At 37.2% G+C, this 14774-nt stretch overlaps 1 protein-coding gene across 1 annotated transcript in view; it reads right to left on the bottom strand.

Annotated features, from left to right (window-relative positions):
* LOC140330872 (TBC1 domain family member 22B-like) overlaps nt 1-14774 on the bottom strand; it is a 96035-nt gene that overhangs the window by 28901 nt on the left and 52360 nt on the right. The window contains 2 exon segments of the mRNA XM_072411446.1: nt 2235-2298; nt 7621-7727. Coding sequence (XP_072267547.1) covers nt 2235-2298; nt 7621-7727 — 171 coding nt within the window.

Genomic DNA, 14774 nt, shown 5'->3' with positions numbered 1-14774 from the left:
GAGAGGTCCTGCCCAAAAATTGTAAAAAAAAAAAACAAAAAACAAAAAAAAAAACAAATTTTTTTCCTTTGAATGAAGCCTTAGCCATCATTTTACATAATGTAAAAAATGTGATGGATGCTAGGTCCACTTTGAGTCCACTCCAAGTAACTGTCAAACATTCAATTTACAAAAAAACTTGACAACCTGGGACGTTTATTGCAAAGGAAGATCAACAAAATTATGGACATGGTGGGACGGATCAACCCTACCTCCATATTATACAGATTCCAGCACTACTGAGGTTTGATGGATGCTGACAAGGGAAAGGGTACACTGACTACGACCAATAAAACTGGATAAATATGACCAGTTATAGTTAAATATCTGGATTACAACTAAAAAATATATATTTCCATGTTTTTGGATCCAGATAATTCCTTGCATTTAAGAAGAATTGCCTACTTTGTGGATTACCCAGCAGAATTCAGCCTTCTCAAAAGCACCCCACTGGTCCATAAATAAAAAAAAAAAAAGATCCTCTCTTAGCTACCTGACTACTCTACATCTTCAGGGGCCTTTGTTAACAGGGGTAAACTTCGTCTTCAATTGACAACATTAAATAGTCTTCAATCCCCTAAAAATGATGCAAAACTTGTCTATTATTTAGTCAAATTAAAACGCATACTGCTTTTTTAGGAGTCTCATTTAATTGTGGTCATTTTTCACTTTAGGTACTGGGTGGGTGCCATGTCTATTGGTAGAAAAGCAGGTACCCTTACCTTATTTCATCAGACCCACCACTGCTCTATTTCCCCCCACTACCCTGCAGACAGATAGAAAGCAGCTTAAAGTCCATCTGCAAATAACCCCTTTGGATTGTTTTCCCCCTTTCACTTACCATTATTCTGTGCTTCATAAATGTATATTATTCCAGTCTCAAACCAGCTCTGATCTCTCTGACACTCTCACACAAACCTCCTACGTGGGGTGTGGGGGACTAAAGCTTTTTGGCTCAAGTCTTTGCGGGAATTCGAACTTAGGAGGAGGCAGGAGAGATAAGAACCGTATCCGTTTGATACTCTTAATGCAGACATATCTGACTGGGAGGTAGGCTCAACATCTCTAACTTGGCAGGGGCCAGGTTCCTAGACTAAATGGTTCAAACTAAAGAAAAAGTATATCCTCATCCATGACAGCAGCATACAGGTACATAAAGAAGCCCATACTTAACCATGGTTATTGAGGTGTATAAAAATGTAAAAAAAATCCCATCAACCCAGCACCCTATAGACTTATCTCATTGATCATTTAATAAAGAGTTTATTTCTGCTTCAAGTCCTAGGCATCCTCAGGAACCAATAAATTCTTGACAATTTATCTTAGTGATCTTTTTCCAGCAGCAATTAAGAGCCCATTCCTTGATTTATACCTTTGGTTAAGGGTATTTTAACTTTCTTCTTTTGGTTCTTCGAAAGCATTGTTTCCTCTGGCATCTGATCTTTGTATGCAGATTGCTTCATAATTACATGATTTGGTGTTTTGCAGTCAGGTCTGATGTGAGACTGCTTTCCTGTCATTCTGAATGGTCCTTACAAATATTCTTAAGCTTCCAATGCAACCAAATAAAGCTGAAACAGGAATACATAGGAAGCAGTGTTCAGCTGCCTGGTATATCCTCTTGCTAAGCAGCCAAAAAGGTTCCATGTGTTGTGTTTTTAGATGCTCTTCTACATGTCTTGATTGTAATGTGTGGTTACTTGAGATACTGTTGCTTTCCTATCAGCATAAACCAGTCTGACTATTCTCTTCTGACCACTGGCAGTAATTTTTAACCACAATAAATGGTAATATACAACATGGAGTCCTAATAGCAGTGGCATAATTTATTATTTTAACTGCTAACCAAATCCTAATATATCAATAATTAATTAACATAAAAGAATTATGGACCCTATGAGAAGTTTAAGCATGGTGGCCCAGAAGTTAGAATCTTGGCCGGGACATAATCTGCATGGAGTTTGCAGGTTTTTCCCTGTGTCTGCATGGCTTTCCTCCAGGTACTCTAGTTTCCTCCCACATTCCAAAAACATGCATATTAGGTTAATTGGCTTCTGCCAATAATTGACCATGACTAAAAGGTAGGGACATTAGATTGTGAATCCCATTGAGGGACAGATGTGCAGCTAAGAAAAAATGTGAAGCTAGCAGCAACCCATTATCCTAAAGTGCCATATTCCAGAACAGCAACCTACCTGAAGAGGCCAGAAGTACAATGCTCAGAGACATGTCTAAGGTAAGGAAGGATTCTGACCACCACTGAACAAGACAAATAATTTGAAACGACAGATTGATTTGAAACGTCAAATCTGAAAAGACAGATTTTTCAAAGGTTTTATGGACTGATGAGATAATAGGGACTTTTAACGGACCAGATAGATGCGCCCATGGCTGGATGAGTAACGGGCTGAATGATGAATTATGACATGCCCACCTTCGTCACTTGACCTAAACACTATTGAAAATTTGTGGGCCCTTCTTAAGTGGGAGATATGGGGAAGGAAAATAGTACACATCTCTAAACAGTGTCTGGGAGGCTGTGGTTGCTGCTGCACAAAAAGTTGATCGTCAACAAATCAAGAATGAATGGAAAGAATCACCTTATTGAAAAGAATGGAAAAGGGTTGCTATATTGGTCACAAATGTTTTGAAATGTCAGAAATGTTTACTTGTAAACTTGGAGTTGTTTGTTTATTACTCTCACAGATGAAAATAAATAAGATGGGCAAATTTTAAATTTCATTTATTTGCGTAATAATTCTGCACAAATATAAAATTCCAGGGAATGTTGACACTCACATTTACTCTGTAAAACAAATCAGGTTTTAGCATTTTGGATTAAATTTAATCCTCAAAATACTCACTTGCCTAAAAATTGTGCACACAGTGTATACATACATATATATACACAGCGGGGGGGGGGAGAAGTATTGAACATGTCACCGTATTTCTTAGTAAATATATTTCTAATCGGGCTATTGATATGAACTATATACACCAGGTGTCAGTAACAACCCAATTATTCAAAACAAAGAAATCAAAAGAAATGTGTGTGTGTGTGTTTATTTGTAAATTGCTATTGTTTACAGTGGTTGATGATAATAAAAATTCAATTTGAAAGTATGCACCTCACTTCTTACAGCCCTCAGGTTTTTTTTTAAATAAATTTTATTGTGACTGTTAGTAGTACAAACAAGCAATAACATTCAAAAGCACTTAGTTTTATCTATATAAAGAAGAACAGGAACAAGATTGGAATCAATTCAATAGCAAGAGGTGCAGTGTGGGTGAAGTAGGGGAGAGTAAAATTGTCTTCCTGCCCACTGCTGATAACAGGATTTCTAAACATCATACTCGGGGGAAGCAAATACCATATGTGTCCGACAGGCTCAACAGTGCCCATTCTGGGTTACAGGCAAGTAGCTATGTAAATGTGTATTGATTTAACTGGCCCCAAAAAAGTTTTATTTATAGGACAGTCTCGTTAGTTATGATATAGGTTAATGGAAGGGGATCCACACTTGAGGCATCGTTACCCCATGAAAGAAGGAATAAGGAGGAGTAGGCATTAAGCGGTGTTCTATGTTGGAGTGAATGCCAAGGTTTTTATTGCACATAGAGCTCTCTCTCTCTCTCTCCCTTGTGGAGCCCGACATCATAAGAATAAAGATTTGCCAGGTAAGAGGTGACCTGACCACACAGGATCATCCTGGACGTTGTTCCAGGACGTAATGAGATGTGATTGAAAGGAGGAGGAAGAGTGTTTGTGAGTGTGGAAATGCCATGTTTAGTGTAGGACAGTGAACACGAGGTTAGTGAGATAGGAGCATGATCTTAGAGAAAAACATCTTGGGAAGGAGCAAATCCAGGACCAGAAAAAAAAATATATTCCTAAAATGGTTTTCTGTGCTTTGGACCAACAAATGTACTCTAACTGTGGGATTACTCACCCTCCAAGGAATGAGAACGGAGACTGCATTCAACATGCAACAAAAGGAGGAGGTATGGGTCCGGAGCAAAGTTGTAGTTCCCAGCAATAATGAGATTACCCTAGCTAATTGAGCCCCTAGCAGTTGGTGCTTAAGAGACCTGTGAAACACGATGGCAACTGGCTCTTTTCATTTTGCAAAGGAAGTGGCATTCACATCCCCCATCCACAACCCTGGAAGACAGAGCACCTTTCTAGTCTTAAAATGGATTTTCTGTAGGAGAATTACATCAGGGTGAAAGGGGCAAAGTTAGATGCTACCTTGCGTCGTTTTATTGGATGGTTGAGGCCTCTCACATTCCAGGACACAAATTTTAGCACATCTTGGCTGGCGTCAGTAAGTATAGGAAACTGGCCCAGTTGGTTATCCTACATTCCAAAGATTATAAAGGGTTAGATATTATGAAGAGTAGTTCATGTGTGAGACAGACTATTCCAGGCTATCTTTCTCACCTGCCAGTGAAAGGTGAGTGCTAAGTGAGTGGGGGCTGATCTTGTGCAATGAACAAAAAATAAGTGTGTGTAACCCTAGAAAGAAGAAACCAAAAGTACTGCTTCAAGGTAGCAATGGCAGTTAACCAATTATTTTTTTTAGAAAAACAAAACACTGAAAAAAAGCTTTCCTTGACAAGGGAAGGGGGTATTTTGTAAAAGTTGCAAAACTGTAACAACAGTTGTTAAGACATCTGAATATCTAGGTGAATAGAAAACATTAGGCGATAATACAAACCAGTGAATCCGTAAGAACAGCAAATTACAAATAGCAGGAAAGTTAGGATTGTTGGAACAGTAAGCAACATCATCAAAATTAAAGATACTTTCACTCATAAACAGCAGGCAATTAGTCAGTGGGTGAAGATATGAATAGTTCCTGTAAATGAGGTAGAGCTGAATCTGGGTCATCCAGCACTATGGGAATGCCATTGATGGTAACTTTGGTATCAATAGTAGTTTAGCGGGTATAACAAAGCAGAATTTACAGGCTGCCAAGAATGTGCTTTGCTGTTGTGTAACTGATGCTGAAAACCTTAAAATATTACAATTTTTTGGCCGTTCACCTGGAGGGATCTTTGTTGTCTGTAAGCAAAATGGATCGGTTCTTTGTCAAGATGTAAAAAATTTTGTGAGGGGTGAGAGATTCCAGGTGGAGGGCTTCCATAATGTCAGCAGTGGTTAACAACAGATGGTTGTTAGGCTTATATGTTTCAGGAATCCCTAAAATAAATGCAAATTGAAACAATGATTTCTGTTCTCCAAGTCTTCATACTTGTCCAATAGTGAAGGGAGCTGAGATTTTTTTTGTAATTGCTGGTTGAAGCTCCAGGAGTTTGACCTCCAAAATCGCTCTGTTCAAGCTCTGTAATGCGGGAGGTTTTGTTGGAGAGTTAAATCAACAGGCATATCAATAGAAGATTTCAGAAGGTCAAATTTATTTATAGTAGAAATAGGTTGGAGACTTCCTGCGCTGTGGAGCTAAGAGTTTGTTGGAAGACCACAGTAGCACGCTGGCTCACAGCAGCAGTAGAATCAAAAGAAAGAGTGGTCCATAACGCATGAAAATTGGTTAGCAAAGTTTACAAAATATTGGAGGCTAATATACACACAATGCAGGACTTGAAATTGGCCAGGGCTCTCAGTAGCTGATTTTTAGTATTACCAGAAAAGGTAACCAGATCTGAACAGGGTTTTGCAGGGCAGTAACCAGCCTGCAGGAAACAAAAATGACAGTGGCTGGCTAGATTATGCTAGTGAGCAGTACTCAGTATGGTGCTACAGCTGAGGAGAAGTGAGAAGTGCAGTTGTCTTGACAGTCAGGGAGCACCAGTAAAAAAAACAAAACCTTTTCTGGTCCTTTTGGTGGACCTGGGATCACGCAGTAGGAGAGACATGGGAGCAAGGGAGTGAAAGAAGGAGAACACCAAACTGTGAAGTTCACATCCACTTGAGAAAGCTGGAAGCAGGAGTAGCAAGCTTGCACCTGAGCAGAAAAGCAATGCAGGTCCCAGAGGCAGAAGATAGGTTGCTGAGCAGTGGAGTGTCTGACAGATGGGAACAGGTGAAGGAAGACCATGTGGCCAAGATGGCTGCCAGATCCCTTGTGCTGAGGAAGTGAGACTCCAGGCAGGTGGGCACAGAATCGCTACTATATTGGGTCCCGCAGCTGCCTGGGGAGAAGGAGAATCCCTAACTAAGTGACGGGAGGTGGAAATGCATTGTTTTAGTCACAGATGCAGAGGTAGTAGCAGCAGCATGGAAACCCAGTTAAGCCACAGCTTGGGCTCCAACCCCAAAAGTATTGGATTTTTTTTTTTTTTTAATTTGCAATAATAAATGTGATTGTATATACCCACTGTGCATTCTCCTATAATAATAGGTTTTCCCATATACTTCATCAGTGAGCCTATGATTAGTTCCTAACTATTTTCACCCAGAAACCTACCACTCACCGCTATTCTCTGCAAACTCTAAAAATTGTGAGTGAAAATAACAGTATTGGTACTTTATACACACACACACACATAGAATTTTTTACGTGAAAATGTCTGCCAAAAAACAATCTTCATTTTTGCTTGGGTCACTAGCAAGGACAATGTGCTCAAAACTACCTGTGCTGTGGATTGAGCAGAGTGTGTAGACATCCATTGGTTAGGGTAAGAAGGCACAGCAGCTCTTTTGTGCACAAACAGCTCTTGATTTAAAAACTCATATCCAAGATGTCAGACTTATTAAAATTTTAACAGGCAGACCTAATGACAACCTAGAAAAGTTTCAGGACATTTGGTCATACTGGGATAATCTGCAACTGCAGCCCTCCAGTATTAAAACCTCCATAGAGACTGGGGTACTTATATTGTTGGTATTCAGGCTCATAAACCCTAATTGAAAAATGTCCCCAATAAACTTTACTCTTTATTCTCTCCTCTTTCACTTCTTCCCCCCTGGGTTTTTCCCTTTTAGCTACCTCATTTGCCCTTGTTTCTACTTAGTACTGCAATATACACTCCCTGATGTCTTTTTGGAATACCATCTGGGCAGTGTGCTAGATCTTGACATACATATTATTGTCCATAACTATGTGATGTATCTTATAACTGCTATTATGTCAGATGAGAGGGGATAATTGCTATATTTTGTTTTTTCTTTATGTTCTTTTTCATCTGTACATTTACTATTTGTAAAATCCTTTATTTAAACTTGCTTAAAAAAGAACTAAATATAAGCTTTTTATTCACAGCAGTAAACAATTTTTGCTTCTGTTTTCCAGGTCTGTAAACTGCTACTTAATCTTTGTTCAATACCTTTAATACATTTTTACAAGGAGCTTTGGATCAAACGTGTGGAATACTGTATTCTGAAGGTCATTGGAAGGTTTTCTACGTTTATGGGTCTGTTGCCAGGTAAAATAACTCAACTCTTGCATTTAGTGTACTGACCGTATTGTATTAAAATTTTGTCAGCTATGCAGTAAGAATGTTTTTAAAAAGAAAAACCTTTTACACCTTTACAAGTAAACACCTAAAAAATAAATAAAAAGGGAAACAGCTAACATATAATGTATGAGAGCTTGCTTAACAACCTGAACTGTGTCTTACCTGAATGCCATCTAGTAGTTTGCTGATTGACCAGAAACTATCAGCTTCAATGTTCCTTAGTGTATCAGGGGAAAGGCTGCTCACGTCAAAGTTTTCTACATCATCTTCTAAGAAATTAGAAAATGCAAGTTGTATGAAAAATGAAATTCAATCACAATCATATAAACTATGTGTGTGCACTTAGAAACATGGATCAGCCAAAACATTTAAACCTTTTTGCCTAATATTGTGTGGATCCCCCTTTGTGCCCCAAAACAACTTTGACCCATTGAGGCATGAACTCTACAAGATTTCTCAGTTTTCCTGTTAAATCTAAAAGCAGATTTGTTTTTTTTTTTAAATCAGATTATCTTCTGGTCTGCCTTGTTCCCAGAGAATCCTTAATACCGGATTACAGGCGGTCCTTCCTTGGACCACTTTTAAAAGATATCAACTTCTATATAATAGAATAATAACACCTCAAAAGACCATTTTGGAGTTGCTCTGATCAAGTCATCCAACCATCCAAGTGGTGATAGGCCCTTGAATAAAGTGAACCTATCACCAAAATGTTTACTTTATATATTAGCGTAGATAACCATTGTATATAAAGCAAAAATGTTAGGCTTGTTTTTTTGCCATGAAAAGGGAAAGAAATAAACAAAGTCATCAACTCTCCACCATAGCCCTTGATAGTTTGTATGAAGTGTTTGTGGTGAAATGCATTGCATATTATGGCCAAGCAACCCAACTTTGGTCTTGTCTTTCCAAAGGACATTGTTCCAGAAGTCTTGTGTTTTGTTCAGATGCAACTTTGCATAGGGTTCTTTCTAACTGTGCTGTCTTGAACTTTAACATTTATCATTTAGAATCTGGCCTGTAGAATCTGAGATGAAGCTCTTGGGATTTATGCAAATTTCTCTGAGTATTGCATGACCTGACCTTAATTCTTTACATGCTGCTTGTGAATTTTGAATTAACTTTTGTTAAATAAACGTTCACTTAAGGTTGTATTTACCTTATGTTAAGATCTGCTAGGAATCTGATGACTTTTTATTATGTTCTGACCCACAAAACCTGGTGTACACATACATACAAAACATTTTTTTAAATTAAACAATTTAGGCACAATTAAATATTTATCCCGGAAAAGCGAACTTCTCTCCTGACCGACCTGAGTGTTCAAGGGGCAAAAGTGTCATTCCTGCCAGAAATGCACTTCAGAAAGGACAAGGCCCTGACTCTCCATAATAGAAAGTTCCTTCTGGGTTACCACAGTTACTCCACCAAGTCCAAGGGCGTGAGTATTTTAATAGCAAACACCTCATGGCATTTGTGGGAATCTCACTGTGATGGAGAGGGAAGACAAATATTTGTTAACGGGCAAACTCAATGGGCAGTTAGTTACACTAGCAACTATATACCTACGCAACCATTTTGGAAGACACCCTTACAAACTTAGAAGGTTGCTGGATCACCCAGACTCACAGATGAAAGTGCATTCACTCCAGCCTTGGAGAGCTTTAATAAATCAGGGCCAGTGGATCTACTCACTCGCATCTTACATCTATCTTACAATTGGAATCTACCTGTTTGTATATACACAATTTGGTGCCAAAACCAAAAGCTATTTGCTGATTCATAATGTTCACACTATCCATCCAATTGGCAGATGTTGCTGTGTGCTGCACTCTGGGTAAAAAAAATAAAAAAATAATTTTCTCTTGCTTTCACCTTGCCTTGAACACAGCACATGGGAACATATATAAGTACCATATTTACTTGCCTATGATGCATAATCCATGCTGCTGTAAGTCACACCTTTGATTTGAATGTTATTATATCAAATTACTGATGATGCCAACTCAAAGATTCTTCTCTGTAATTGCTTTACTCGTACAGTAAAAATGTCTCTGAAAGTCCTGAGGAAGCCATTTAGTGTAACCGTTTGGGAATGAGACGATGATATAACTGTATGATTACTCTTTAAATGCCAATATATGTACCCAATGTTAGCACTATAACTTTGTACAAAAACTCAGCTGCATGTAAACTTTACCTATCTTAAAATGTATGTCTACATAAAATAATCTATTTACTTATATCTGAAGCAAATATAAATGTGTCAAAAAGCCCTCCTTTTCTTCTCATTCTTTCAATAATTGTACAAGACCAGGGCTGGCACAGAACTTGAACTATAAAGGTAAATGGGGGGGGGATTCACTTTTTTCTTTCTTTTTCCAAAACACATTAGGACTATTATTAAAAAACAGGATGTATACAGCGCTAACTTAACAAGAAAATAGGTAAGAAAGAAAGACGGGGTTTAAGGACTAAATTCTAGAAAATAATTATGTTTTCATACTCCGAATCATACATTATCAAACAATCATCAAACATAGCCTGCAGCTCATTACATCATAGGGTGGGTTTTGACACACTATACATACAGTCAGCTAGCGATTTTTTGTTTAAAACGTTAAGTCTTTTTAACCCGACGCGTTTCACCACTAAGGGCTTCTTCAGGGGTATGTGGCATCGACTTTTACAGTCTAAATAGTAAATATATTGCAAAGATGAAAAAATATATACAATAATACTTACAAAATTGACCATGTATTCAATTATTAATTATAAATACATTGTTTGGAGACATAATCACAAAATATAACTGGGTATTAAGGCTTTAAAGTAAAAATAACAGTGACTGTTGATCTAGGGAACATCTGACATCTGATTGCCTAATGAAATCAGGAAGGAATTTTCTTACCATTAAAGGAAATTGTACCAGGGTTTTTTTTGCCTTCCTCTGGACCAGCTATGTCTTATAGGGTTTTATATCTGGGATATGTTTATTTCCCTAGTGGTTGAACTTGATGGACCTATGTCTTTTTTCAACCTAACCTACTATGTAACTATGTTTGGATTATGGTATTTACAATGGGTGTACTTACACAGGTATATTTGTCTGGGGATATCTATATACAGATTAACACAAGGTTCATATGTATGGTGTATATAAAAGTATTTAAATGGTCATGTATTCGTTAGTAAATTAGGTTGTAACTACATTATTCATATCAATAAGGTGGGGTAAAAATAAGGTAATAAATATAGAACATAGATAACCGTTGTGATCATGAAGGGGACCTATCATGCTAATATTAGTTTTAGGTAAAAGGAACTTTTTACTTACTTGTAATGAATGCCCAAATAATCAAGTTGAATGTGTCTAGCGATGGATTATTTAGATAGAAGCAGGTTATGCTGGTAAGTTGCCTAGAGAGAGAAGTAGGAGTTTATTTTTTTTAGAGTGATATTACTTATTTGTAGAAAACCGAGTGGAATAGTTAAAATATCAATAGTATATATTCATGGTACTTAAATTAATTAAAAATAAAAACTTTTTTTGGAGAACTCTTTGAAAGTTTAAGAACTTATTTACACCAGTAAACTTTGCACTTGGCTACATAAAAGTAAGTAACTTTTTTTTTTTTATAGTACCATCATTATACTATTGATATTTTAACTATTCCACTCGGTTTCCTATAAAGAAGCATTATCCCTCTAAAAATAAACCCCTACTTCTCTCTCTAGGCAATTTACCAGCATAACCTGCTCCTATCTAAATACTCCATCGCTAGACACTCAACTTTAATATTTAGGCATTTAGTACAAGTAAAAAGTTGATTAATGTAGTTACAACCTAATTTACTAAGAAATACATGACCAATTGAATACTTATATATACACCATACGTTTGTACTTTGAGTTAATCTGTATATAGATAATCCCAGACTAATATATCTGTGTAAGTACACCCATTGTAGATACCATAATGTAAACAATGTATTTATAAATATTAATTCAATACATGGCCAATTCTGTAACTATTATTGTATATATTTTTGTATCTTAACATTATATCTAATATTTAGACCATAAAAGTCAATGCCACATACCCCTGAAGAAGCCCCTAGTGGCGAAACGAGTCGAGTTAAAAAGATTTAACGTTTTAAACACAAAAATCTCTAGCTGACTGTATGTATAGGGTGTCAAACCCATCCCCATGATGTAATCGGCTTTGGGCTATGTTTGATGATTGTTTAATTATGTATGTATGTATCTGAGTATAAAAATATAATTATTGTTTTCTAGAATTACGGTCTTAAACCCCATCTTTTTCGTTTATACGTATTTTCTTGTTATCCTAAACAACAGGGGTGGCCACCCTTTATGTTTCTATAAGCAATAGATAATAGGGATAACCTGCTCTCCTACATATAGCGCCAACATATTACACAGCACTGTACAATAAATAGGGGTTGCAAATGACATATACAAACAATAACACAGGAGTAGAGAACCCTACCCCGAAGAGCTTACAAACTACAAGGTGGGGGGAAGTATCATTTACCAGGAGGGGGATAAAGAATGGTGCGTGTAGTAGTAGTGAGGCCTACTGAATGTTAATGGGCCAGATAAAACACCATCCTTCAATAAGGGAAAGGGTACTGCAAGTTGCTCAGCTTTTTCTACTTAAAAAAAATGTCCCTCACCTTAAGAGAAGTTTAAATGCCAATTTAAGCTACAAAAACCATAACCAAAATGCACAGGCGCAAATCTAATAACAGTTTGCAAGCTGCGGTTACTTAGGTGTGAAAAGGACATATTATATACATAGTCCTAGTAGAAGAGGAGTGACTGTAAGGGTAATAAGTTTTGTGGATCTCATAATCACTTCTTTAGACTTTGGTCAGGTCATACATCAGTCAAGTTTTAGGGCTATTGCTTGTAAATAATGAATCAAAGGTCCTGCTGATATAAGGCTAATCAGCTCACAGATTACTCAGGGTAATGTCCATTAAAAGAGAAAAACCTTTCCCTAATCATTTCAGTCTAAACTGCTTTAATATAGCTGCACATGTTGCTGCCAGGTGTGTATATTAGTGTGATACTATAGATGTCCACCACTTGGGGGTAGCCCATCTATTTCCTTACATTCTCCCAAGCTTTTGGAGGGTTGAAACACCTAAATGGGCAGTACTACATTTTGCCAAATCCCACAAAGAATTTGTCCCAGATGAGCCCTGTGGCTTTTCAGTTTCCCCCATCATCACCTGAGCAACTTGGTAGGTTTTCCACCTGGGTCTCATCATCATCCTGAAAATGGGTCCCCTCAGGTGGGACTTGGGATTTCTCTGTCCCCTCGGTTTCAGACAGCACCACAAAGAAGGCACCCTCCCCAAAAGAATGGATAATTACAGACATTACAGGTCTCTGTTATTAGGTAAAGCCCATGACAGTACCATTATAAAAAGAATAAAGAGCACATAACAGCATGGCTAAAGTTTGCAAAGTTGAATCTGAAGACGACTTCACCTGTCTTCCACAATACTCCTGAAACAATGTTCTTTGGACAAACAAGACTGAACTGGAGATGTATGGTCATAATGTATGGTCATGATGTATGATGTACCATATTTTTAAAAATACTTACAGTATATCAACACAAATACCAAGCACAGTGTGTGCCACACGACCTTTGTAAGCTAGAGTTGTTGGCCTTTATCTTTAAATCGTCGCAATTAAACAAGTTTTCTTGTCACTGTTTTAGTAGGCATGTCAGAAACATCCCTGAGGAGTAGCAATCTTATATACTGAGTGCTTAGTGCCACAATTGTTAAAATAAGTCCCCCCTACATTGTAATTCTTGCATTTTATTATCTAACTTGCAGGAACAATTGTTGGTGTGGGCCATTTTTGCTGATAAAGTTATGAAAACCATAAGTAAAAATGACTCCTCAAAGGAAGTAGTGTTTATAAGGACATGCTTTTGGGAAGATGTATTACACAGGAAACAGGGTTTATAAAATTAGGAAAAGAAGAGAGTGTTTAGAAGTAGAGGCAGAAGGGAAAAGACACAGTGGTGTCACATGTGTTGGTGTTGGTCATTGGATGGTAACTATTGTTTTTAGGCCATGTCTGTACCGCTGCTTTATTACTTATTTTATATGTATTTGTATTAGTGTTATATAATTAATTCATATTTGACTATGTGTACAACATAACATTTTTATACACAAATATTGTGTGGTCATTCCTTTGCCGATGACTGCCTCAGAACTTTCAGGAGGAATTGTATTATTAAATATTCATATAATTTTGGACATTATCATCAATGACAATTGTTTCCTTACACCACCGTGAACTCTTCTGTATAACAAAGTATTCTAGAGTCAAATGTAAGGCTATTTCAGCGACCGCTAAAGCTTGGCAGAAAATGGGTCATGCAATAGAGAACACCAGCAAAATTACAACCGAATAGCTGATAAAGAAAATAAATATGTTACAATTGCCAAAGTCTAGAATTCAACTGGCCAATCATTGTGACAGAATCTTAGGAGAGCTGTGCATAAACAAATGACTTCAAACTTCTATGAACTAAGGCATTGAGGTTAAAAAATAAAATGTTTCTCCAGAACAATGTTAAAGAATTATAAACTCATTCACACAATGATTACCTCAAGTTATTGCTGCTAAAAGGTGGTTCTACAAGATATTAAATCATGGAGTGTACTATATTTTTTCCATTTTGGCATAATTCATGTTAAATAGTGACATGGTGGAATCTGTTTGTCTATTTATAGCTGAAGTTAAATTTAAATAATTTTAGAACCTGCTAAAGGCCAGATGATTTTTTCATACGTCCCGATGCATAAAACTTTTGAATTGGAAGAGGGTGTACTTTTTTCCCTACGTACTTTATCAGGTACACTTGTTTACCTGCTTGTTAAATAAATTAAATAATTTACAATTAGGAAGACAGGTGATCTAAACACGCCATGTTTGTTGGTGGTAGGTCTGAGTATTTCAGAAACTGCTGTTAAGACTTTCATGACAACACACACACACACACACACACACACACACACACGCAGTGCCTGTCAAAAGTTTGATCAAACCTATGTATATACATATATATACATATATATACATATACACACATATATCAGTGCTCAACCCAGAATTTTTTTCAAGCCGGGTGGGAAGAAATTTTAGGTGGGTGGCAGCTCCTGTATTTTGAACAAACTCTTTGGTAACCACCCAAAAACAGCCGGGTGGGTGCTGAAAAGTGCCGGGTGGTGCGCCCAGCTAAAAGTGCCTGGGGAGAA

This window comes from Pyxicephalus adspersus, chromosome 1, assembly GCF_032062135.1.
Source record: "Pyxicephalus adspersus chromosome 1, UCB_Pads_2.0, whole genome shotgun sequence".
In the NCBI taxonomy this organism is placed as follows: Eukaryota; Metazoa; Chordata; class Amphibia; order Anura; family Pyxicephalidae; genus Pyxicephalus; species Pyxicephalus adspersus.
Note: the sequence above shows the minus strand (reverse complement) of the source record. Positions and strands in the feature narration are given on the sequence as shown.